Raw genomic sequence first — 27043 nt, forward strand, 5'->3', positions numbered from 1 at the left:
TTTTGCCCTACATGATGGGTCCACATACCGACAGAGACATGTACAACTTGCCTCTATCATCAACTCCTTACCAGCTAGTTGAGCTAAGTTATTCCTGGTGGCCTCTGAGTAAACTGCAAGAACAGAAGCATTACTAAGCATCCCTGTCTGAGTGCAAGGGTGTGTGTTGGCAGTACAGTCCCAATCTTGCAAAATCCTTCTTCCAATGTTCCTCCCCGCTCTGTATGAACCCTGTGTTGGGGGTCAGGAGATGGAAGCCCTTGGCAAGCTCGATTGAACTAAGCTACTAAATTGCTGAGCTCGTTTTAGTTGAAGTGTGAGAAGGAGGTTTAAGGCAAGTAGACAACATCCTGTTGTTTGGGTGCTTCTCTCTTTTTTGCACATCTGGCTGAACTGGGAGTCAGGTGGTTGACTTGTGCCTGGCTGCAGTAGCAGTGGCATCTCCCTTGTACAGTTCTCCTCCTCGGCCTGCCCAAGAGTCCACCAGGCCATGGACGCAGTGGCTGTGTATCATGGCAAAATCAGCAGGGAAACAGGCGAGAAGCTCCTGCTTGCCACTGGGCTGGATGGCAGCTATTTGCTGAGGGACAGCGAGAGCGTGCCAGGAGTGTACTGCCTGTGTGTGCTGTGAGTATGATACAGTGGGCATGGGCCTGCTGAGGGTGTGGGCGGTGGGCAGCGGCACCTGGGGCCAGGGTGGAGGCCGAGGCAGGCAGGGGCGCCGGCATTAGCAGCTCGCCGACGCCTCCTCCATGGTCCGCCCTCAAGTCCAGCCCAGGGCCGTGGTGGAACACACTTTCGCCTGAGTCCCTCGCTGGGGATTTCATTCCCTGGGCCTCCTGCTCTCCAGAAGGCCCTCACCAGAGCCTTTTGGGGCAGCCGCAGAGAATGCCCTTTCGGGTGCTGAAATGTGGTCTAGAGTTTACTTTCGCTCCAGGAAAGACCCAGGCTCCCCACTTCTATTTTGACCCCTATCGGGTGGTGCCCTGGGAGCCTTACTCTAGCTCTCTTTAAACGACTTTTGAAGTGTCATCCCAAAGGAAGGGCATGACATTCAGGGAGAGGAGACACATTAAGAAACAGAGTCAATTACTTTAAGAATGCAATGCCAGTAAAGTCGAGATGCTGAGAGAGGAGGGGGATGTGTATGAGTAAAATCACCTCTCTGGATCTGCTGATGTAGCATCCTTTAGAAAAGTAGTGGGGGGTGGGGAAGGGCAGGGGATTTCAGAAATAGGACCCTTCTTGATAAACGTTAGGACTCACAATAGTCTTAAAGGGAATGGAGGGAAAACACCCTTGTTATGATTCAGCTTTGCCATTTGCCTAGACATGTCTCAGTCTAAGGCTTCATTTTGAATCAAATTCATCTGCGTCTTTGCTCCAGGGCTCCGGAGTCAGGCAGATCTGAGACTTTGTCCTGTGCTAGTCAGATGTTAGGCTTGTGACCTGGGCAAATTAACCTCTCAGTCCCCCAGTTTTCTTATCCATTGAATAGGTATCATATTACTGCCTACCTCATAGGATTGTAAGATTAAGTGCTATAATGCAGTAAAAAAATTAGCACTGGGGCCTGACACCTAGTAAATGTTCAATAAATGTAAGCTATTGGTATTATCATTATACCAAAAATATATTGTTATTTTATCTTCTCTTTTCAGTTGATTTCTTTTAGGAATCATGGGGGCATTTCTAAGGAAGGACCTAGCTCAAGCATTATTGTCAGCAGGATAAAAAAAAATCCATGAAAACAGCAGCCCTGCATAGTAGATTCTAGACAGAAACCAAATGAGGTTAAATGCTTGGTAGTAAGTTCAGCATCTGATGATACCCCACAAGAGTTTGAAATACCTTATGGGTCAGTGAAGAAAGATTATCCTGATGCTGGTGCTAGAGGATTTTCACTGTATATTGGTTTTCAAAAATGGTCAAGCCTTGTTTGTGGCAGCTCTCAGGTCATGCTAAATACATTTTTCATAAAGGCTTCCAGGGAAATACGTGGAAGTTATTGAATGTCTTGGGCTTGAATCTTTATGTTTTGCTTATATAATTATGTTCCCGTGTGGAACCTAGGGAAGGGCAATGAAAATCAGCTAGGATTCTTAGGCTCTTTTCTCATTGAAAGAAGGTGGAGTGAGTGGGTGGGTGAAAGGCGCTGCTTTAGGGAAACTGACAAAGGAGATAATGTGCTCCTTAACCCAAAGGTGAAAAAGAACGTACAAAACAAGTCTGGGCAGGGGAGGGACAACAGGGTATAGTGAGAGGCAAGATACACCTAAGACTTCAGCCTCACCAGGCTCCTGGCCGTTTCTCAAGCTCCTCAAAAATGCCCCCACTTAGGATTTCTGTGCTTATTGTTCCTTCTGCCAAAAATACCTTCAGTTCACATGTTTGTTCAACTGCCTCCTCCCTCAGAGAGGACTTGCTTGGCCACCTATCTAGAACAAGTGCCCTCTCTCTGTCCCTGATACACTCACTCCATCTCTTTATTTTTCTTCAAAGAGCTTTAAACTATTTGATAATTTGCCTGTTTACCTACTTATAGCTGGGCTGTCCTGCAAAAATATAATCTCCATGAGGGCGGAGACATTGTCTCCATCACCAGGAACACAGGAACACGTAATAGGCACTCAGCAGATATTTTTGAATTAACAAACTGTTAAGGCAAATTCTATTCTTTACTGCAAGAAAAGGAATGAACATTGAGAGGTTAGGGTGTGGACCCTGGGAAAGTCACTCAAATTCTCTGGGCCTCAGTTTCCATATTTATAAAACAGGAATAGTAATGTGTATCCTACCTTCTGCAAAAGATTGCCTTAAGTACCATATACAAGAGAGAAGGACAACTTTAGCCTTTTTCCTATGTAGGCCAGAACCACATGAGGAATTAACTTAGGCAGGTGAGAAATTCTCAAGCATTTAAGTTTTTGCCCAAAGTGAATCTTGCATAAATGCTTTTTTTATGACTCTTAGTTCTCCATGAAAACTGCCTTGTGAAGTAGCGGAAAATACTAGACAAATTGGGAGTTCCCTTACGGTGTCTTTCAAATGGTACACTGGGGACTCAAAGTCTTATGAGACTGTTAGGGTGATAGCCAGAATGTACTGCAGAGGGAAGATATAAGGATACATTGCCTTTTATCAGTTTCTCAACGTTTTTGAGTTGAGTGTCCCTTTTGACAAATGTAAAAAATTCATTCCCTCTTTTTGGTGCTACACTGTAATTATAAAATCAAATTTTAAGGCGTGAACCCGGGAGGCGGAGCTTGCAGTGAGCTGAGATCCGGCCACTGCACTCCAGCCTGGGTGACAGAGTGAGACTCTGTCTCAAAAAAAAAAAAAAAAAAAAAAAAAAAAAAAGAAATAAACCATGTACTCATTTTAAACCAAAACACTTATGCTTATGATATGTAGTCAAAATAACAATATAAATGGTGTCATGTACACATGGACAACAAGGTATAGCTGACAAACATGCATTGAATGTAGGGTTTACTCAGAATGGTTTCTCATTCTATCTTTTGTTTACTCCTATTAACCAAGAAGATTTAATTGAGCTATAGTTTTTATATTTTTATTGTAGAGATAATACATTTCATATGCCTTTCAAACTGTACTTTAAACTGTACTTTCAAACGATGCTTGCCCTTTTCCCCAGTTCTGAAGCTCCTAATCATGGCTTTCAGATATGGCCTTTTCTTCTGTTCTGGTTTAGAAAATTGAACTCCTTCATAAAGCACTAAAGGAGTTTTCCATTTGTAGGATTGCTCACCTTCATTTTAAGTGATAAGTTTTTCTTTCAATTACTTTCTCTAAATAAATATAGATTTTTGTATAAGTCTATTAAAAATAGTTCCTTATACCTATTCATTATAGAAAAATTGAAACATATAGACAATAGAAATTAGAGAAGCATCTATAGTTTTATTTTTTATTTTTTTTCTGAGATAAGTTTAGTTTAATCTTGTTTTTTTTTTTTTTTTTCAAATTTTTACGTCTACTGAAACATCATGTGTAAACCAATACAAGAAGGTTGATTCAATATAAGGATATGATTTATTTATTTTTGCCTTACTTTCCAGATAATTTTGGGAAAGAAGTCAAGTGAGATAAAACGTTGAACATACGTGTGAAACTAACTAAAGACTAGCTGTAAACTTCAGATAATCATTGTATTAATGAATTAACACTTTTTTTCATATCACAGTGCCTAGACTGTGATCAAAAAGGTGTTTTTTAAAATCAAACCTATCTAGGCCAGGCATGGTGGCTAACGTCTGTAATCCCAGAACTTTGGGAGGCCAAGGCGGGAGGATCACTTGAGGCTGGGAGTTCAAGACCAGCCTGACCAACATGTTGAAACCCCCTCTCTACTAAAAACACAAAAATTAGCCAGACTGGTGGCGCACACCTGTAATCCCAGCTACTCGGGAGGCTGAGGCTGAGGCAGGAGAATTGCTTGAACCCTGGAGGCAGAGGTTGCAGTGAGACGAGATCGCCTCACTGGAGTTCAGCCTGGGTGACAGAACGAGACCCTGTTATTGCTAAAAATTAGGTGAATTTTCTTCTATATTTTAATAAGATGAATTGCTTTTTGAGCACGTGTGCTCTTACAGTTGTATTCTTACGAGTGACATATTTGACTACTAAAGAGTTTGATTTTTGTATGTGTCAAAAAAAGTAAGGGAAAACACCAAACTTAGAAAAGATACCTTGCAACAGATCAAGGATTAGTTTGTGTGTGTGTGTGTGTGTATACACAAATTTACGTGTGTTAAAAAAGTATGATTATATTCTTACAATTGTATACACTTCCCATTTCCCACTTAACATGAAAAAAATACACTCATATATAATGTTCTTAGAGACAACTTTAAGGTGTTATTTTTAATGGCTGCATGGTAGTCCAGCTAGCTAGTAAGTATACCATATTTTGCTTAGCCAGTCACCTACTTTTAGACATTTGACTCATTCCATATTTTTGTTATTATAAATTCCATCAGGATGTATATTTCAGTACATTAAAGTTTCCTTGTATTTATGATTATTTCCTTATAATGAATTTCTGAAGTGGAATTTCTAGGTCAGAAAACATAAACAGCTTAGGATTCTTGATATATACATGATCATGAGATATTTTCCCTAAATGGTTATTCCAATCTACATGCTCACCTGTAATGCATGAGTGTCCGTTTCACTACACCCCCACTAGAAATGGATATTATAGTTAAGAAAATTTTCCTTTGACATTTGGTGTGTCATTCTTTATTTTATATTTACACGCTATCTCTTTATTTTTCTCATTTTATATTCCTTTGATTAGTGACTGTCATTTTATATGGTTGTTAAACTGTTGTATTTCCTGACATGATTTGGCATTTTGTGTATTTTTCTCATTTAACCAGTTGAATCATACTTTTTTTTTAACACACTGTATTAGTATATATATAAAATATATTAATCCTATTATATATAATATATAATATCCTATTGTATATATAATATATTATATATAATAGGATTATATATATACACACACACACTAATCCTTGATCTGTTGCAAGGTATCTTTTCAAAGTTTGGTGTTTGCCCTTACTTTTTTTGACACATACAAAAATCAAACTTTTTAGTAGTCAAATATGTTACTTGTTTTCTTTGTGTTTGATTTCTTCCTTGGCTAGAAAGTCCTTTCCCCTTGAGGTATGTCATAAAACTTCACTGCAGTTTTTGTTTTAAATTTATGGTTTTGTTAGTTTACATTTACCTTTTTAATTCCATTTGGAGTTTTATTTTGATGCGGATAAAGGATCTAATTTGATTTTGTTTTCAGATAGGTAGCAATTGTCCTAATATAATTTATAAATACAACTTCCATTCTTCATTGATTTGCTAGCTGACTATACCATATATTAAATTCTTATATATAACAGTTACTGTTTCTGGACTATCTATTTGTCTCAATTGATCCGTTTATTCTTGCACTGATAGCACTATAGTATGATAATGTTTTAATACATTTTAAAAATTATTTGCTATTCTTATCTGTTGGTTCTTCAAAATGAAATCTAGAATCATTTTATTAAGTTAAAAAAAATCCATTGGACCAAACGTTTTAGCTCTCACATTCGAGTGAGAACACATGATATTTGTCTTCCTGTGCCTGGCTTATTTCACTTCACATAATGACTTCCAGTTCTATTTACATTGCTGCAAATAACAGGATTTCATTCTTTTTAATGGCCAGATAGTATTCAATTGTATATACATAGCACGTTTTCTTTATCCATTCACCTGTTGTTGGACTCTTCCATATCTCGGCTACTGTAAATAGTACTGTGATAAACGTGTGGGCACAAGTATCCCTTTGATATATTGATTTCCTTTCCTTTTGGTAGATACCCTGTAGTGGGATTCCTCAGTCATATGGAGGTAGAGAGTAAAATGCTAGTTACCAGAGGTTGGGAAGGGTGGAAGACGATGAAGAGAGGCTGGCTAATGGGTACAGACATACAGTTAGATAGAATAAATGAGTTCTAGTGTTCAGTCGCACAGTAAGGTGACTATAGTTAACAATATCTTATGTATTTTAAAATAGCTAGAAGAGACTAGTTGAAATGTTCTTACACATAGAAATGATAAATATTTGACGTGATAAATATCCTAAATACCCTGATTTGATTATTATAATGCATACATGTGTTGAAACATCACACTGTACCCCATGAATATGTACAATTATTATGTACTAAAATTTTTTGAAAATACCATTGGGGTTACATTAAATTTATTAATACACTAAGAACGAATTGTCATCTTTAAATGATTTAGTCTTCCCTTCCCATAAGTCTCTCCATTTATAATTTTTTCCTTTATATCCATCAATCAAGTTTTATAGTTTTCTTTTTGTATGTCTTACACATTTTTGTTATTTCGAGTTATTGTGTGTATGAATGTGTATGCTGCTTTTAAATATAAATGGGATCTGTTTCCACTATATTTTCTGTTTCATGGGAAAGCTACTGATTTTATGTTCTGTTCTTGTATTTATCCAGTGTACTGAATGCTCTTATTAATGCAGATAGTTTTTTAAAAAGTTTATTCCCTCTGTTTTTTTAGATACATCAAGTTTCTTTTCACCGACGTACATACGTGCTCTCACATTTCTTCCATTCTCACCCTCAGTGTAGACAGCTATTGGGGAAGTTCTGACTGCCCAGTAGGATTGTTTGATGGTGATAAGAGGAGAACTAATTTAAAATATTTAAAATAATTAGCTCAAAAATAGTTTATTTCCATAGTTGGCATTCTTCTGGACATATCTGCCTTTGTTTGCTACTTATCTGATGGAAGATTTGGAAGAAGAAATGCTGTTATAATTCTTTAGCGTCAAGGACACATAATGAAGTCATTTGACATATATGTCTTTAGATAAAAGCATAATTATCTTTTTGTCCTTTAAGTTTTAAAGGTACAACTGGGAATAAAGTGCCTGTCAAACAACTGAACTGGAGAAATGAGGGAGGAGCAGTGATGAAATAAAATTCCAGTTTATCAGTTGCATTAAAGGGGAACAGTGTGGCAAAGAACTTGAAATTATAACTTCATTTAGTGAGAAATTACAACTGACATTTAGTTTTTGAATTCAATTGGATATGTGCCTTAGTGCCACATTTATCTTCATGATAACTTAGGCCACCAACATTGTTTTCGATTTCCTGAATACAATCCAGTGGTAAAGTGAGCCTGAAAACCAGCCTAGGATTAAGTTTGCCACATATAAACCATCAAATGGATAATTCATGGCAAATAAGCCAAGTACTGACTCCGGCTGACAATGTAAAATTAAAGTTGCAAGATTAGTCTGAAGATGTAATTTAGCTTAAGCAAAGGGGGAGTCTGGATTGATCTCTTTCAGGCTCTGCCCACCTGGCCTCTTCCCTTCAGCTCCCTCCACTGCCCTCCTTCTCTGGGTGGGCAGTTCCAGCTCCATGTCCAAGCAGATTCCCTCCCTTTTGAGAATTGTGCTTTTGGAATTGTGTTAAAGACCAATTTGTTAATACATTCCCTCTAGTATAAGAGAGGGGCAGCACAGAATGGTGGTTAAGAGCCCAGATCTTCCAGCCAGATCTCTGGGTGTGCATCCCAGCTCTGACCCTTAACTAGCTATTTTACCTTGAGCAGGTTACTTTAACTTTCTGTGCTTCAGGTTTCTTACCTGTAAAACAGCAGATGGTGATAATGAGAGTACTTACCTCACAGGGTTGTTATGACGATTATGACATGAGTTAATATTTGTAAAGTTAACATGTAATATGTGGTTTTTTAAATTGTTTGTTTGTTTTTGTTTTTTAGACAGAGTCTCGCTCTGTCGCCCAGGTTGGAGTGCAGTGGCACGATCTCCACTCACTGCATGCTCCCTCACCTCCAGGGTTCACACCATTCTCCTGCCTCAGCCTCCCAAGTAGCTGGGACTACAGGCACCCACCACCACGCCTGGCTAATTTTTTTGTATTTTTAGTAGAGACGGGGTTTCACCGTGTTCGCCAGGATGGTCTGGATCTCCTGACCTCGTGATCTGCCGGCCTCGGCCTCCCAAAGTGCTGGGATTACAGGCGTGAGCCACCACGCCCGGCCGTGATTTTTAATATAAATAAAAGCTCTATAAATAATTGTAATACAAAGTTAGACCCACATAAGTATACATAAATAAAACTTGATATGAAAGTTCGGGGGAAGAAGTGATTATATTTATTTTCATGACTTATCAAAATATCAGATAGTTTTACCGTCAGACTTGAAGTTGAATGACTTTCAACTGTTTCAAAAATTAAAATTCTCTCTGAAAGAATAAAGTTTGGGCCATTGGAAGTTTGGAAAGCTCTTGAATCAGAGTATAGTCTCAAAAATAATGGCTTTGTGTGGGATACTATTCCTCTGGATATAAAAGTTCTGAAACATTTGTTAAAAATCATTATAGTAGGCTGGGTGCGGTGGCTCACGCCTGTAATCCCAGCACTTTGGGAGGCCGAGGCGGGCAGATCACGAGGTCAGGAGATCGAGACCATCCTGGCGAACACGGTGAAACCCCGTCTCTACTAAAAATGCAAAAAATTAACCGGGTGTGGCGGCGGGCGCCTGTAGTCCCAGCTACTTGGGAGGCTGAGGCAGGAGAATGGCATGAACCCGGGAAGTGGAGCTTGCAGTGAGCCCAGATTGCGCCACTGCACTCCAGCCTCGGCGACTGAGGGAGACTCCCTCTCAAAAAAAAAAAAAAAAAAAAAAAAAAAAAAATCATTATAGTTGTGTCTGAATTTTGTATGTAGCATTAGTTCATATAGACATAAAGGGCATAGGTACTGGCTTGCTTTATTTGCAGTGTCATGAAGAAGTCAGGTGTAGCTAAACTTTTTCTTTTGTGTAGTCCTTGAAGTGGTATAAAAAAGGAATTGATGTGGTTTTTTCAGTTCTAAACCAGGATCTGTCCCCAACACTGACCCACTGAGAAAATAAGAAACAAGTCAGGTTGGTTGCTTCTTGTCCATTTCTAACCTGAACACTTTTTTACAGTTAGGGACAACTTTTGATGAAATAAAGACAAATTTCAATATCAGCAGAGACTAGATTAACACATGCTTTATAGTAATTAAAATAAATTAATGGCAATGATAAAACTCCACCGTTCTTTAACAATTATTCATTTTCTGATTTTTTTGGTGATGCATTTTAAATTCTAGGATTATCAAAAAGTCCAAAAAAACTTTAATGAGGGAAGGAAGTTAAAATTACACGACATTGCTGGTTTGTCTGTATTAATGGAGGGAGTCAGAGGAAATATAATCCTAAAGGGGATGTAACAATTTAAAAAATGAATTATCTTTTTATGAGTTGTGATTTGCTGAGGCTAGGTTTGTAAGCCTCCAAATTGTAATTCTGCTTGTTTTTCTTAAAAAAGTATTCACTTAAATAACTATAGGAAAAAATAACATGCAAGAATGCATTTATGTTAGTTTAAGTTTACTTCTAGTGTATATACACACAGGGACAGACAGTTTTGAATAGTTGTAATCAGAGTGGCATCTCCTTGTGCCCACTTTTTACACATACTATCATTTTATGTCAACATAGTCCACATACTTAAAGTTTTTTTGAAAACCTAGGACTCTAATACTTTTGAATTTTGGCATAGTATTTTATTTATTTATTTATTTATTTATTTATTTATTTATATTTTTTGAGATGGAGTCTCTCTCTGTCGCCCAGCCTGGAGTGCAGTGGTGCGATCTCAGCTCACTGCAACCCCCGCCTCCCAGGTTCAAGCGATTCGCCTGCCTCAGCCTCCTGTGTGGCTGGGATTACAGCTGCGTGCCACCACACCTGGCAGGTTTTTTTTTTTTTTTGTATTTTTTAGTAGAGACAGGGTTTCACCATGTTGGCCAGGCTGGTCTCGAACTCCTGACCTCGTGATCCACCCACTTCAGCCTCCCAGGATGCTGGGATTACAGGCGTGAGCCATTGTGCCTAGCCAGCGCAATATTTTAAACCTTCACCTTTGACAGAGAAAGTGTAATTTTGAACCATTTTTTCTGCTATAATTCCCTTATTTTTTTGTAATTTATATATTATCTCTAAATTGACAAAAATTGTATATATGTATACGACATATATACAATACATCATGTGTACGACATGATGCTTTGAAATATGTATACATGTGTAATAGCTAAATTGGAATAATTAGCATACGCATTGCCTCACATACTTATATTTTGTGATGAGAACACTTAAAATCTACTCTTAGCAACTTTCAAGAATACAATACATTGTTTTTAACTATAGTTGCCATGTTGTACAATAGATCTCTTGAACTTGTTCCTCCTGACCTAAATTTTTTATCCTTTGACCCAAATTTCCCAATCCCCACCCTGCACGCCCCTACCAGCCCCTGGTAGCCACCCATCATTCTACTCTTGGCTTGTATTAGTTCAACTTTTTAAGATCCTGTGTATACCTGAGACTACGCAGTATTTGTTTCTCTGTGCATAGCTTATTTCGCTTTACATACTGTCCTCCATATTCATCCATGTTGTTGCAAATGACAAGATTTCCTTTGTGTTTAAGGCTGAATAGTATTCCATTGTGTATATACACCACATTTTCTTTATCCATTCATCTGTTGATAGACACGTAGGTTGATTGCATTATGTCTTGGCTATTGTGAATAATGCTGCAATATACATGAAAGTGCAGATTTCTCCTTGACATGATGATTTCATTTCCTTTTGATATATACCCAGCAGTGGGATTGCTGGATCATATGGTGGTTCTATCTTTAATTTTTTGAAGAACTTTCATACCATTTTTTATAATGGCTGTACTAATTTATATTTCTACCAACAGTGTGCAAGGGTTCCCTTCTCTCTGCATCCTCTCTTATTTTTGATAATAGGCATCCTAACAGGTGTGAAATGATATCTCATTGTGGTTTCATTTGCATTTTTCTGATGATTAGTGAGGCTGAGCATTTTTTCACATGCCTGTTTGTCATTTGTATATTTTCTTTTGAGAAATGTCTATTCTGGTCCTTTGCCCATTTTTAAATGGGATTATTTGTTTTCTTTCTATTGAGTAATTTGAGTTTCTTATATATTTTGGATATTAACCCCTTATCATATGTATGGTTTGCAAATATGTTCTCCCATTCTGTAGGTTGTCTCTTCATTCTGTTGATTGTTTCCTTTCCTGTTCAGAAGCTTTTTAGTTTGTTGTAATCACATTTATCTATTTCCGCTTTTGATGTCTGTGCTTTTGGGGTTATACCTAAAAACAATTCCCCTATTTTGAGTAATTATTCCTTATTTAGGGGTACTTAGGTTAGTTCAATGTTTTCATAATTAAAATAGGGCTAGTATGAAAATCTTTGTCAAATTGCTTTTTCCTCTTGACTTGTTTCTTTGAAGTATATGAAGATAAGCAAGGTTATGCAGTCAAAAATATGTATGGTTTTATAGCTCTTATTATATAACTTGCTCTTATTATATAACTAGTGATTTTCCATGGACAGGGACAGAGTATGTTTTGTTTGAAAAGGCATATTCAATATTTTAGTTTAATTTTATATTACAAAATTACTGGTTTATAATAGAAGCTATAGAAAATAAAACTAAGAAATATTATTGGGGAAGAAAGGAAAAAATGGTTCAGAAACACTGTCCTATGAAGACTGAAATGACTGACAAACCTTCAGCTTATACTAAAATAAAATTGCATTCTTAAAGCATAGACTGAATGACTACGGAGGAGGTGGTACAGAAGTACCCTGGGCAGGTGGAAGAAGCCCGATTGACATCAGGGAAGTTGCCATCAATATTCCCAATGAGATGTGGGCGTTCTCTTTGCATTTTAATCAGTCCTTCTGTAACTTTAATGTTCACACAAATCACCTGGGCATCTTATTAAAATCCGGATTCTGATTTAACAGGTCTGGGTTGGGCCCGAGAGTCTACATTTCTAACAAGTTCCCAGGTGATGTTGATGCTGTTATCCTGGGAATGCAATTTGAGTTGCACTGTTTTAGATCTCTTCCATGTATGACATATTATAGTAAGAGTTGACTACATGGGATCCTTGGTCAGTTACTTCAGTAACTTGAAAGTGAAAGATATAAACTGCTGGCCTATTTGAGGAGTGAGACAATTTTGTTCATTCAGAAATTAGAGGGGTTGTGGGGAGAAAGAAATTGTTAATATTAGATGAGTTAATCATGAGAAGTTTTATGTACCATTGACACCAGGTTGTTCAGAAACTGAAGGAGGTAGGAACTTTTGAAGTGGTACTCAGGTTCCTGCTGCTTAACTGAAAGTGAGATAAGATCAGATTCGTTAGGAAACAATTCTCAAAACAGACTCATTTACTTTGACTAAATACGTCTGAATGATAGTAGGGAGATAGAATCATTGCATTTTTTAGAGACCCACTGTTTTAGAAAGTGGAAAACTTGTTGCTTACCATTCTGCTTATTTTGTTGCTGAGATTTTAAATAATGAATCTCCACATCACTCTTATGATACTGAATTATTGCCATTAATCGTTTCTCATAGGGAAAATGGAACTAACAACCTATGCTGTTTCACTGCTTCCATCTCCATTTTGCTATATGGCTTTAAGAAAATCACTTAAAGGCTTACGTTGAGTTCCCATGGTAAAAAATGGAAATCAAAGCTCTTGCCTTGTTCCCCACAGAGTACTTGCTGAAGTTAGTGGGCTTTGAGGTAGATTTCAAGTGTTTAAAAAGACAAAAGACTTTAACATTGTAATATTGTATATTTATTCAGCATATTATATATAGGAATATATCAAGCTATTTTAGATATGATCTAAATATTCTGGCAATCCTTTGTAAAAAATAAAACATCATATAATCCACATCAGTAGTTAAATTGACCTTTTGTTTAGTGTCATGAATCAAGTAAATCTGAATAGTGTATTTCAGATATTTTTTGCCCTTTAGGTAATCAGTCCTGATGGATATTGATGAAAGATGTAGTAATTTTTTTTTTTTTTTTGAGATGAAGTCTCACTCTTGTCACGTAGGTTGGAGTGCAATGGCGCGATCTCAGCTCACTGTAACCTCCACCTCCTGGGTTCAAGCGATTCTTCTGCCCCAGCCTCCTGAGTAGCTGGGATTACAGGCGTCCACCACCACACACGGCTAATTTTTGTATTTTTAGTAGAGATGGGGTTTCACCATGTTGGCCAGGCTAGTCTCGAACTCCTGACCTCAGGTGATCTGCCCACCTCAGCCTCCCAAAGTAAAGTGCTGGGATTACAGACGTAAGTCTAATTAAATTCACGTATTTAAATACTTTTATTTCCAAAGGAGGTTAATGGTAATGTGATCATCAAGTCAAGCATGACCTTCTGCTTGTAAACACATTGATTTTAACCAGAGTTCAGTGCGTGTCCTGGCTAGGTGTGGTGGTTCACACCTGTAATCCTACCACTTTGGGAGGCCTAGGTGGGAGGATAGCTTGAGGCCAGGAGTTCAAGACCATTGTGGTCAACAGAGCAAGACTCTGTCTCTGCAAAAACTAAACTAAACAGAGCAAGACCCTGTCTCTGCAAAAACTAAACTAAACCAAAAAAAAAAAAAAAAAAAAAAAAAATTAGCCAGGCACAGCAGTGTGCACCTGTAGTGGCAGCTACTCAGGAGGCTAAGGCAGGAGGATCGCTTAATCCCAGGAGAGCAAGCCTGCAGTAAGCTACGATCACCCTGCTGTACTCCAGCCTGGGTGACAGAGCAATACACCATTAAAAAAAAAAAAAAAAAAGAAAAAAAGAAAAAAAAAAAAGCACATGTCCTAACCAAAGATCTCTATTGACTCAAACTTGTGCCCAAGAATAGCAATCAGAAAGTTTATTAAATAAATGATTTAGTTTCACATTCAATTGATTCACAATAGATTTAGATTCACATTCAAAATCTGAAACAATTCATTATAAAGTTTACCTTACGGTTTTATGAGGTAAAATTTATTAGGCAAATTAAGTGGCATTACTATATATACTAAAATATAACAAATAATCTGTATCAGTACAGTGTGGGGATCAGGAACTGGGTATCTAGAAATGGGCCTGATTCAAATCCCATTTTTGCTTTTTAATCTCTAGTCTGATTTTGGTTACTTAACATATCAAAGTCTCAGTTTCCTCATCTATAAAATAAATATTACAATATAAACCTAATAGGATTTTTGTGGGGTCCAAAGGAGATAATGCATGTACTATAAACTTAACTTTTTTTCCTCCTAAATTCACATGTTTAAACCCTTACCTCCAATATGCTTGTATTTGGAGATAGGACCTCTAGGATGTAATTAAGGTTAAATGAGATCATAAGGATGGGGCTGTAATCTGATAGATTTGGTGACCTTATGAGAAAAGGAAGAATGCATGTACAAAGAAGAGGTCATATGAGCACACAGCAAGAAGGTGGCTGCCTACAAGCCAAGAGAAGAGGCTTCAGAATGAAACTTACCGTACTGGCACCTTGATCTTGGACTTCCCAGTCTCCAGAATTGTGAGAAATAAATTTCTGTTGTTTAAGCCACCCTGTCTATAGTATCTTGTTATGGCAGCCTGAACAGACCAATACAGATTTTGGTACTGAGAAGAGGAGTACTGCTGTAACAAATACCCAAAAATGTGGAAGTGGCCTTAGAACTAGGTAATGAGTAGAGACTGGGGAAGTTTTAAGGTGTATTCTAGAAGAAAGCATAGATGGCTGTGAACAGAATGTTGGTAGAACTATTTATTCTGATGAGGTCTCAGATGGAAATCAGGAAGATGTTACTGCAAACTGGGAGAACTGGGAGAAAGGTGTTCCTTGTTATAAATGGTAAAGAACTTGACTGAACTGTGTTCTAGTACTTTGAAGAAGGTAGAATTTGTCGAGTAAAAAAATTGACTATTTATCTGAGGAGATTTCTAAGCAAAATGTTAAAGGAGTGGCTCAGTTCCTCCTGACTGCTTATGGTAAAATACAAAAGGAGAGAGATGAATTGAAGAAGGAATTATTAAGCAAAAAGGAACTGGAACTTAAACATTTGGAAAATTCTGAGTCTTTATGTATTGCAATAAATGAGGAAGCTTGTGCTGGAGACAACACTAGGGTGTGGCTGGATTATCTATCACTCCTTAAGATTACTTATGATATTAACCAGCCATCTCAGCAGAAGTCAGGAATAGAGTTTGGATAAAAGCAGCAGAAATATTACCAGTTTGGACCAAAGAGAACAGGACAGTATGGTATAGTTATTTGGCTGCAAACATGGTTTATCCTTCAAGAAAAAGGGAAGAACGACCCTGAGGGTGATACAGAGATCACCATGGCTGCCATTCCTACTATAGGCCCAGAGTACACAGGCCTGGAGGCTAAGGCTGCCTCTACCTTGGTTTCAGAAAGTGAGACTGACATCCAACAGAGCCACATGGGTGGGGCCATCACCCTAGCCAAAGGATGTGGCCACCTTACAGAGCTGTGGGGGTGATGCTGCTTTCCCAGTGAACCTGAAAGGCAGAGTATTGAATCAAAGAGGATTATTCTTGAGCCTTAAGAGCTAATGGAGTTTGCCTTGCTAGGTTTTGGACTTGCTTGGGACCTGCGACCCCTTTATTTCTTCCAATTTCTCCCTTTGGAATGGGAATGTCTATTGTCTTCCTGTAGCACCATTATATTTTGGAAGCACATAGCTTGTCTGGTTTCATAGTTTCACAACTGGAAATAAATTTTGCCTCAAGATGAATAATACTGCTAGTCTAACCCACATCTAATTTTATTTAGATGAAACTTTGGACTTTAGATTTTAAGTTGATGCTAGAATTAGTTAATTTATTTTGAGGCCATTGGGATGGTATAAGTGTGAGAAGGACATGAGTTTTGGGAGTCAACAGTGGAATGATGTAGACTGAATTGTGTTCCCCCCTAATATGTTTAAGCTCTAACCTCCAACATGACTGTAATTGGAGATAGGGGATAATTAAAGTTAAATGAGGTCATAAGGGTGGGGCTCTAATATGATAGGATTGGGGGCCTTATTACAACAGAGAAGGCTGTGTGAGCACACAGCAAGAGGTCAGCTACTCGCAAGGCAAGAGAAGAGGGCTCAAAATGAAACTTACGTTGCTGGCACCTCGATCTTGGACTTTCCAGCCTCCAGAACAGTGAGAAAGTAAATTTCTTTTATTTATGCCATTCAAGGTATGGTATTTTGTTATGGCAGCCAAACAGACTAATGCAGAAAGTAAAACTCTTGGCATGTAGTAGAAATCAATTAGACAGATATGCAATATAGATATAAACTGAGTAATGGGAGGGAATATTTATCCCATTTAAAAGGATAAGCTGCTTTTAGGAAAATAAAGTTACAGCTAAGGCACTTTGGAGATAGTCCTAGTTTACAGCATTTTAGAGTTGCTCTTCCACAAAAATATAATAAAAACAAGCAGCACTTGTTTTGAATTCATATTTTTTTTACTATTATTTCATTTATAATATATTATAGAGTAATACAGTAATACAGTCATGTGCAATATAGCAACATTTTCCTTAATAACGAACAGCATATACAATGGTGGTCCCATAAGATTATAATGGAGCTGAAAAATTCCTATCACCTACTGATGTTGTAGCCATTGTAATGCCACAGCACAGTGAATTACTTATGTATTTGTGATGACACTGGTATAAACAAACCGACTGTGCTGTCAGCTGTATAAAAGTGTAGCATAGGCCAGGTGTGATGGCTCACATCTGTAATCCCAGAACTTTGGGAGGCTGAGGCAGGTGGATCACCTGAGGTCAGGAGTTCAAGACCAGCCTGACCAATATGGTGAAACCCCATCTCTACTAAAAACACAAAAATTAGCCAGTCATGGTAGCGTGCACCTGTAGCCTCAGCTACTTGGGAGGCTGAAACAGGAGAATTGTGTGAACCCGGGAGGCCGAGGTTGCAGTGAGCTGAGATTGTGCCACTGTACTCCAGCCTGGGCAATACAGCGAGACTCTATCTCAAAAAAAGAAAAAAAAATAGAAAAAAGAAAAAAATGTATAGCACAGACAATTATATACAGTACACAATAATTGATAATGATAACAAATTACTGTGTTACTGGTTTATGTATTTACTGTACTACACATTTTATCATTATTTTAAAATCTACTCCTACTTATATAAAAAATGTTAGCTGTAAAACAGCCTTGGGCAGGTCCCTCAGGAGGTAATCCAGAAGAAGGCATTGTTATCATAGGAGATGACAGCTCCCTGTGTGTGACTGCACCTGAAGATCCTGCAGTGGGATAAGATGTAGAGGTGGAAGACAGTGATACTGATGATCCTGACCCTCTGTAGGCCTAGGCTAACGTGTGTATTTGTGTTTTAGTTTATAACAAAAAAGTTTAAATAGCAAAGAATACATAAAATAAAAAATTTAAAAACAGAGAAAAGCTTATGGAATAAGGATATAAAGAAAAACAGTTTCGTATAGCTGTACAATGTGTTTGTTTTAAGTGAAGTGTTATAAAAGAGTCAAAAAGTTTAAAAAGTTTAAGAGTTTATAAAGTAAAAGAATGGAAGCTAAGGTTAATTTATTATTGAAGAGATTTTTTTTTTTTTTTTTTTTTTTTGAGACAGAGTCTCGCTCCGTCACCCAGGCTGGAGTGCAGTGGCGTGATCTCATCTCGCTGCAACCTCCACCTCCTGAGTTCAAACAATTCTCCTGCCTCAGTGCCTCAGCCTCCCAAGTAGCTGGGATTACAGGTGTGTGCCACCATGCCCAGCTGATTTTTTGTACTTTTAGTAGAGACGGGGTTTCATTGTGTTAGCCAGGATGGTCTCGATCTCTTGACCTCATGATCCGGGAAATATAAATATTTTAAAATAAATTTAGTGTAGCCCAAGTTTACAGTGTTTATAACATTCTAGTAGTGTAATGTCCTAGGCCTTCACATTCACTCACCACTCACTCATTGACTCACCCAGAGCAACTTCCAGTCCTGCAAGTTCTATTCATGGTAAGTACTCTCAACAGGTATACCATTCTTTATCTTTTATACTGTATTTTACTGTGCCTTTTCTATGTTTAGGTAGGTTTAGATACACAAATACTTACCATTATGTTACAACTGCATACAGTATTCTGTACAGTAACATGCTGTACAGGTTTGTAGCCTGGAGTAATAGGCTATACCACATAGCCTAGGTGGTATACCATATAGGTTTGTGTAAATACAGTCTATCATGTTTGCACAACAATGAAATCACCTAATGATGCACTTCTCAGAATGTATCCCCCTTGGTAAGTGATACATGACTGTGGCAATATTATATTGCTATACATTAAAATAGTAATTTTATAAAAATATAGTTATATTCATATTATAGTATTACATCCTTATACTATTGCTATTATATTTATAACAAATATTATTAATATTAATAATTATGTAGGCCTGATAGTGTATTATCCCAGTGAAATGTTTTCACCTTAAGGTTCGATATGTACTTAAAAATAAGTCTATTGTTTGTTAAAACTATCTAATAATTCATGGTTTTATCAATTACAACAGGTCCCTGTTGTAGTTTCTTTCTGTCCAAATAGTCTCTCAACTTGACAAATCTTTAGGAGGATGAATTTCCATATTTCAAAAAATGAAAAGATAAATCTCACTGGAAACTGTGGTTGGGCAGTTACAATATGGAGACAAGTTAGATTCACTATGCTTTGCTTCCTGTGAATGCAATGGCACCATATACGTGTGTCCTAGTATAAGTGACATTTATATGTAATATTAAGCTTAAATTTACAGTATCCATTGTCCTTTTGGAATATTTTAGTAATGGAAGTTTATTCTTTCACAGGTATCACGGTTACATTTATACATACCGAGTGTCCCAGACAGAAACAGGTTCTTGGAGTGCTGAGGTATAGTTTTATTTATTTTTGCTTCTGGGAGTGTCAAGGAGGTGTTTGAAATTTAGGCTGGTTTTATAAAAGAGCAAATTCTACATTATGAAGTATTCATAAGGTTGAAATATTTAAAGCTCCAATCAAAAATTGTTCTTGGGTCATTAAGAAAGCTTTAGAGAATTTTGGTCCCAGTCCTGTTTAGCCACCATTTTGCAGAGTTGTATGACTTCAGGAGAAAGATAAAAATGTTGAAGGGTTATATCAAACTTTTAGTGACTATGTGAAATCTTAGAAAGCATATCAAAAGCAGGTAAAATAATTAAATGAACAGTTATTTACCAGATGATACCAATATGTGTGTTGGTATTATGGGAGATTAAAAACCATGATGCTTGTTTTCTAAGAGACTACAATATCCTTGGGAAGTTATAACTTGAAATTAAACAGTTATGAGTGGAAGAAACTCGGCTTTGGGAAGAAACTAGGCAAATCTGGGTTCCAGGTCTGGTCTCCCCTCCTCTCTGATAGGTCTATGATCTTGGGCAGGTTACTTGACTTTTCTGTGAGCCAGTTTCTTCATTTGTAAACTGAGCCTAAGAATCCTCCCTTATGCACAGGGCTCATTTTGAAGAGTAAATAAGATAACACACATAAAGAAGCTCTTTGCCATAGGGCCTGGCACACAGTGAGCCCTCAAAAAAGTGAACTCCTGAAAATTGCCACAGCTCCTATTAATAACTCAATCTATACATTTAAAATTTTCTGAAGTCTATACTTCAAAAAGTTAAAATAGCTCTCCCGTTTACTAATTTATCAGTAAATTGGAAAGCACAAATTACAGACCACAAATGTTTTGAACCACTGAGATGAATTAGGCCAAGTTTTCAAACATACTGTTGCTGTATTATGTAAGGATGCTTAAAACTATAATACTAACTAAAGATAAAGTTATGCCATTTCTAATCAAAATGATTTATAGCTGTTTATTTAAAAAATTCTCTGTATCACTGCAGAGATGATTGAATAAGAAATTAAACTTTATTATGAAGAAAGTTACATGTAACATATACTGACAAAAACACACATACACATATATGTTTGTATATTATTTCACCAGAAATAGCTCTTCTCCCTAGAGAAATACCCTTCAGCTGCTGAAGAATATTATGTAACGAAAGGATCTTAAATTCTTAGGGTTTAACAACTTTGTTTTTAAACTTGTTTTCCTGCATTTTGAGTATAACATCATATGAGATTGTTACATGCTTGTGATCATGTTAAAGAAGAGAGGGCTTATTGAACACAAATGCCCCCTCATCCTGTTGTCTGATCTGACCTTGTTTATTTAATAATATTGTAATTTTCTGCATCAAGAGAGCAGAAGATTGGCATGACTTATCCCCAAATAGAAAATAGTTTAAAAAGTTCTTTAATTTTTGAAATGCATATAGCGTTTTTTTCTATCTACTAAATTTACCTTATTAGCAGTGCTGTTCTAAGGTGAATATTAAACTAGTATATATTCTCAGAGCTCATACCACCTGACTGGAAGAAATTTCTCTAGAGCATATTGAAAACCAGCTGTGATCTAATACATGTTTCCATGGATAACTAAGAGGTGACAGTATGGGAGATGTGCAAATTTGAAGAATAGCTGAGTTCAGTGACAGGATGAGAGTTGTCAGTGGTACAATTCTTGTGATAAATGTATTTTCAAAGCTGGGTAAATGATAGATATTAATACTGATTTTTGGAACAATGTTTTAGTTTGCCATGCTGCAGGAAAAATCAGGGCAGTAACACGCCATCATCTGTGCATATATTGTGCTAGAAATGTAGGTAAGTGAGATTTGTTTTAAAGAGTGTAATGAAATCGAACCCTGGCCCCACAGAATTATGAAAGACAGATATCATGTGTATTTCTAGTTTTAGAGAGATTTTTAGGTTAAATCATTGCCTAGTGTATTATCTTATATGACTCAGACTAAAATTTTGCTAAATTGTTAATTTAGATAATTCTACAATCTACTTTCCCTTATTAATATGTGAATTGTTGGCAATACATTATTTAAAATGTACTGACATCACAACAGTGATGTCACCCTGTTGACATCACTGTCTTCAGGCTTTACTGGGTATATGATCAGGAGATCAGCAGATGTTAAATAATTGTCCTTATTAATCTAAGTAAAACACTGTAAAATAGGCCAGTCATTTGCTTATGAAACATCAGATCCCCAATTCAAATAGCTTCCATACCTCCAGTGCTATTATTCCTCTCTGTTAGCATGGATAATCAAGTGTTAACTACATATCAGTACCCATAAAATGATGCTTCTCTGTTTTGTTTTGTTTTGAGGCAGAGTCTCACTCTGTCGCTCAGGCTGGAGTGGTGGAATGGCACGATCTCGGCTCACTGTAACCTCTGCCTCCCAGGTTCAAGGGATTCTTGTGCCTCAGCCTCCCAAGTAGCTGGGATTACAGGTGTGCTCCACCACGCCCGGCTAATTTTCATATTTTTAGTAAAGCTGGGGTTTCACCATGTTGCCCAGGCTGGTCTTGAACTCCTGAATTCAGGTGATCCACTGGTCTCAGCCTCCCAAAATGCTGGGATTACAGGTGTGAGCCACTGTGCCCGGCTATGCTTCTGTTGATAAATGGTTTTACAAGCCACAAGAACAGCCAAAAAGATGTGTGGTTTGAAATCTTTCCACACTTGGGGAGTGTACAGTTTCTCTTCTGGTTGATGACCCTAGCTTCGCTAGATCCTGTTTGACCCAGTTCTAATCTGAAAGGCAAGAGACTGGGTCCTGGGATTCAGAGCCAGTTCTGCCTCTGGTTGTCTGTGTGACTTTGGGCAAGCTGATTAATTTCTTTACATTCACATTTTCTTATCTGTCAAATGGGAATAACTGAATAAGCCAATAACTGCCATTTTGTGAGGAAATAGTGAAGGCAAGAGATAGGAATGTGCTTTGCAAATGAAAAAGTGCACTGAGGAGAGTATAAGGAGGCAATTTGTGCCTATGGCCTGCATTTGCAATTTGGAGATTCTATCCTGGAACCAAAGAACTGTTTGGATTTCTGCAAGAATGGCCATGTTATTTTGGATGAGTTCTCAATCAAGCTTTAGGAAGGTGGAGGGTAGGTGAGAGAGTGGGGTGGAGCTGGGTGAGAGAGTGTTCTACATCTACTGTGAACATATGGGGGAACACTAATATAGAGCTAAAGAGAATTTTTGTCATGTTTTCAATGAAAAATTACCCCAACATAAGGAAATGACTGAGAGTTACTATGGATAGTGTAGTATGCTATCTTCAGCATACCACTCTCTAGCTGACAGAAGTCTTCATGCCAGCCTTCATGTTTTCTCATTAAATTCTAAAAAAACAAACAGCTCCCACCTCAAAAATCTTCCAGATGGAATAGCTGAAAAACAACTTAAAAAAAAATACTAGTCATTGTTCAATTGCTCATAGCAATACTACTTTATTTTATGTAAAATGACAGTTTTGAGCTGATGCCTGAAGCTTGGCTCATAAGCTTTTGCAGGAAATTGTTGTTGATTTCAGGCAGTGTCTTTGCAAGACAACTGATGTCAGGAAAGGAATACATTTTAATAGTTACCTGCAAATAACTGTCTCTTTAAAAATACACAAATAAATAAAGGTGACCTTATATAGTCTTTCATTTTCATGTCATAGAGAAAACCTTGTTACAGTGACATGCTGATGAAGAGAATAATTTTGGGAGTATAGGGAAGTTTCCCAAGGAGGAAAAATTTTAATGTGAATAATGACGCAGGAAATATTATGAGGTGAAAGAGTATGAGGACTGAACTAGCCGTGCACTGTGTGTATCATAACAGCCAATTTTTAATTTCCTGTGTAGCATTTTATATTGTGGGATGATGGCAGGGAGGATGGGTTGTTGGTTTTTCTTTTGTTGTTGTTCCTCAGGCTTTTTATTAATGACCTGTAGGATCTGTTTTTTTTTTTTTTTTTTTCCTGTTTAACTGCATCCCCTCTGTTGGTGAATTCATTGTGGGTAATGGCCTGTATACCCTTAGAGGTTTGAGATGTCTGATGGGGAGCAGGCAGGAAGGGCAGGGCGATGAGCAAGAGCTTGTACAAACTAATACCACCCTTGGGAGAACTGAAATGACAGCTCATTAGCTCCTCTTGCAGGGAAATTCAGCCAACCAAAGTAAACTCTTCTGGAATGTTGTTTTTCCTTCTTTCTTATGTTTTCAAATATTTCAACAAGTTACACAACTGTTACCTCTCTTAGCATCCCTAGCACATTTTGTAGGTCTTTTTGTATCATTTTGAGATAGGTAAATAATTTTCTTGGCCTTTTATTTTCCAGACAGCACCTGGGGTACATAAAAGATATTTTCGGAAAATAAAAAATCTCATTTCAGCATTTCAGAAGCCAGATCAAGGCATTGTAATACCTCTGCAGTATCCAGTTGAGAAGAAGTCCTCAGCTAGAAGTACACAAGGTACTACAGGTATGATTTACTCTTAATTTTTGACAGGGTTTGGAAGCTCAGATTTATGAGTCAACCTATTCATAACCATATAATCAATCAGAAGTTATGTAAGAAAAATGCAAAGAGAAAGTAGATGTAGCCAGCAAGTTAAATGAGAGGTGACAATTTATGTGCTATAATTTTAATCTATTATTCTATAAACTTTTAATAAATCGCTGTAAAATCATCAAAAATTCTATAAGCCCATAACATTTTAACTGCTCTTGTCTGTCTCATCTTGTTCTTTCCTGTCCCTTTTATAGGTAGCTAAGTATCATTTCACTTCACTAATTCAGACACAAATAATGTGAAAGATGGTATAATTCAGAGAACACCTGAGCTGTGCTTTACCTTTGCTTAGTAAACTGTTTTTTTCCTACAGGGACATGAAAGCTAACATTAGCCTGGCACACACGATTCTGGTTTCTGAATCGGTGGTGCTTGAATTAATGACATTTTTCTGAAGCAAAGGAAATTAAATAGTAGACTTTATTGTTCCACTGGCACAAATTATTACATATCCTGAGCAAACCTATTTTAGTGTATGTGTCGTGCTAAAGACTGAATACCAGCCAATGTCTGTAGCTATCTGATACATGGCTGTTTACTCCTCTATTGAATGGGGTTTATCATTTGTTTGGAGTAAGAGGATCGGCCTTGATTGAAACAATAAATATTTATGATAAAAGAAAATGAGTTGTTATGTCCCTTTTTGACAGGGACCTAGGCTCAGGCATAAACTGACAATTAGACTCAAGTGGTGAATTAAATTAATGAATAGCCTTTTTAATACAAATGCAAATAGAACTCTAATTTCCAAGTTGGCTAGTTGTTTTTTTCTGCCTAGTATTCCATTCTTCACAACTCAATTTTAAATAATAGTTGCTTGTGGTATATTATTGTGTTGTGTCATTGTGAGTTTTATGCAGTTGGACATTTTATAAGTATGCGTTAATCTATAATTTTAATAGCTTGCAAGTTTATTTTTTCTTGATTTTTGTTATTTTTCTTTAGGGATAAGAGAAGATCCTGATGTCTGCCTGAAAGCCCCATGAAGAAAAATAAAACACCTTGTACTTTATTTTCTATAATTTAAATATATGCTAAGTCTTATATATTGTAGATAATACAGTTCAGTGAGCTACAAATGAATTTCTGAAGCCATTGTAGTCCTGTAATGGAAGCATCTAGCATGATGTCAAAGCTGAAATGGACTTTTGTACATAGTGAGGAGCTTTGAAATGAGGATTGGGAAAAAGTAATTCCATAGGTTATTTTCAGTTATTATATTTACAAATGGGAAACAATTTAAAGCATAATGAATACTTTATAAATGATTAATGTCAATTCTTGCCAAATATAAATAAAAATAATCCTCAGTTTTTGTGAAAAGCTCCATTTTTAGTGAAATATTATTTGATAGCTACTAATTTTAAAATGTCTTGCTTGATTGTATGGTGGGAAGTTGGCTGGTGTCCCTTGTCTTTGCCAAGTTCTCCACTAGCTATGGTGTCATAGGCTCTTTTGGGATTTTTGAAGCTGTATACTGTGTGTTAAAACAAGCACTAGAAAAAGAGTGAAGGATTTCTGTTTAATTCTGAAAGCAACCTTCTTGCCTAGTGTTCTGATGTTGGACAGTAAAATCCACAGACCAACCTGGAGTTGAAAATTTTGGATACGCTCTAAACATGTTTATCGTATTTGATGCTACAGGATTTGAAATTGTATTACAAATCCAATGAAATGAGTTTTTCTTTTCATTTACCTCTGCCCTAGTTGTTTCTACTACATGGAAAACCTCATTTTGAAGGGAAACTTCAGCAGCTGCAGCTCATGAATAACTGATTTGTAACCAGCCTCCTTTTGAAGTAACCCTACAAAACCACTGGAAAGTTTATGATTATATTAAGTTTTTAAAAAAATTCCAAGTGATTGAAACCTACACGAGAGTCAGAATTTTATGTGGTATTTTCTTCTCACATTTATATTTTCATGATTTGTGATTGATTATATGTCACTTTGCTACAGGGTTCACAGAATTCATTCACTCAACAATGTAATAGGACACTGAGGGTATAGAAGTAAAAACACCTGGTCCCTGCTCTCAGTTCACTGTCTCCTTGGACGAGAAAACAGTAACGATAGAAGACAGTGAAAGAAAATAACAATAAAAGACAAGGAAACAATAACAATGAAAGTTGATAAGTACATGATAAATGAGGTTCCCGTGTGTAGGTAGATCTGGTCTTTAGAGCCAGATAGATCTGGTCTTTAGAGGCAGAATGAGTCAATGCAAATACTCTGGTCCGTGGGCCATATGAAAAGGCTAAGCTTCACTGTAAAATAATAACTTGGAATTTTGGGTTGTATATGAGTGTTGGTGAACTTGGTTTTAAGTAGTGAACTGTTGAGAGACAGAGCTACTCTTCATGTACTGTCAAGACCTGATTTCTGAGCATTTAATATGGATGCTGTGGGAGTGAAAAAGTGGAGTATGGCCCCAGTAATGCATTATGGGTGGTTTACCATTTCTTGAGGTAAAAGCATCACTTTAACTTGTAAAGGAATTTAAAAATCCTACTTTCATACTAAGTTGCATAGGTTTAATAATTTTTAATTATATGGCTTGAGTTTAAATTGTAATAAGTGTAACTAATTCTAACTCTATAATGTGTTCATTCTGGAATAATCCTAAACATATGAATTATGTTTGCATGTTCACTTCCAAGAGCCTTTTTTTAAAAAAAAGCTTTTTTTGAATCATCAAGTCTTTCACATTTAAATAAAGTGTTTGAAAGCCTTATTTACCTAATTTGTCTTGAAATATTCCTTATAATTCCTTATAAAAATATTCAGAGACTGATGCTATTAATAAACCAAATAAAGGATTGATGATTATCTTATCTTTTTGGAGTGATTCCCTGGAAAAGGTAAGTGCTTTTTTGATTTTGTTGCTGTCAAAGTTCCCAGTTGATGAGCCTACTCCCTGTCTTCTTTGGCTGGCCTTTTATTCATCAAGTTTTTTTTTTTTTTTTTTTTTTCACC

General features: G+C 36.9%; 1 protein-coding gene across 2 annotated transcripts; it reads left to right on the plus strand.

Moving 5' to 3' along the window:
- Positions 1 to 129: 129 nt before the first annotated feature.
- SH2D1A (SH2 domain containing 1A) lies at positions 130 to 26806 on the plus strand. Of its 2 annotated transcripts, XM_025372546.1 has the most exons (5): positions 130 to 334; positions 433 to 627; positions 19416 to 19479; positions 23833 to 23977; positions 25013 to 26806. In XM_025372546.1, exons 2-5 carry the CDS (start codon positions 491 to 493, stop codon positions 25051 to 25053), a joined length of 387 nt encoding a protein of 128 aa, XP_025228331.1. In that variant the 5' UTR covers positions 130 to 334; positions 433 to 490; the 3' UTR covers positions 25054 to 26806. The 2 variants fall into 2 exon arrangements, with proteins under 2 accessions (XP_025228331.1, XP_025228332.1); XM_025372547.1 differs by having other exon boundaries at positions 130 to 627; positions 23833 to 23968.
- The last annotated feature ends 237 nt before the right edge of the window (positions 26807 to 27043 follow it).

Source organism: Theropithecus gelada, chromosome X (genome assembly GCF_003255815.1).
Source record: "Theropithecus gelada isolate Dixy chromosome X, Tgel_1.0, whole genome shotgun sequence".
Classification (NCBI taxonomy): domain Eukaryota; kingdom Metazoa; phylum Chordata; class Mammalia; order Primates; family Cercopithecidae; genus Theropithecus; species Theropithecus gelada.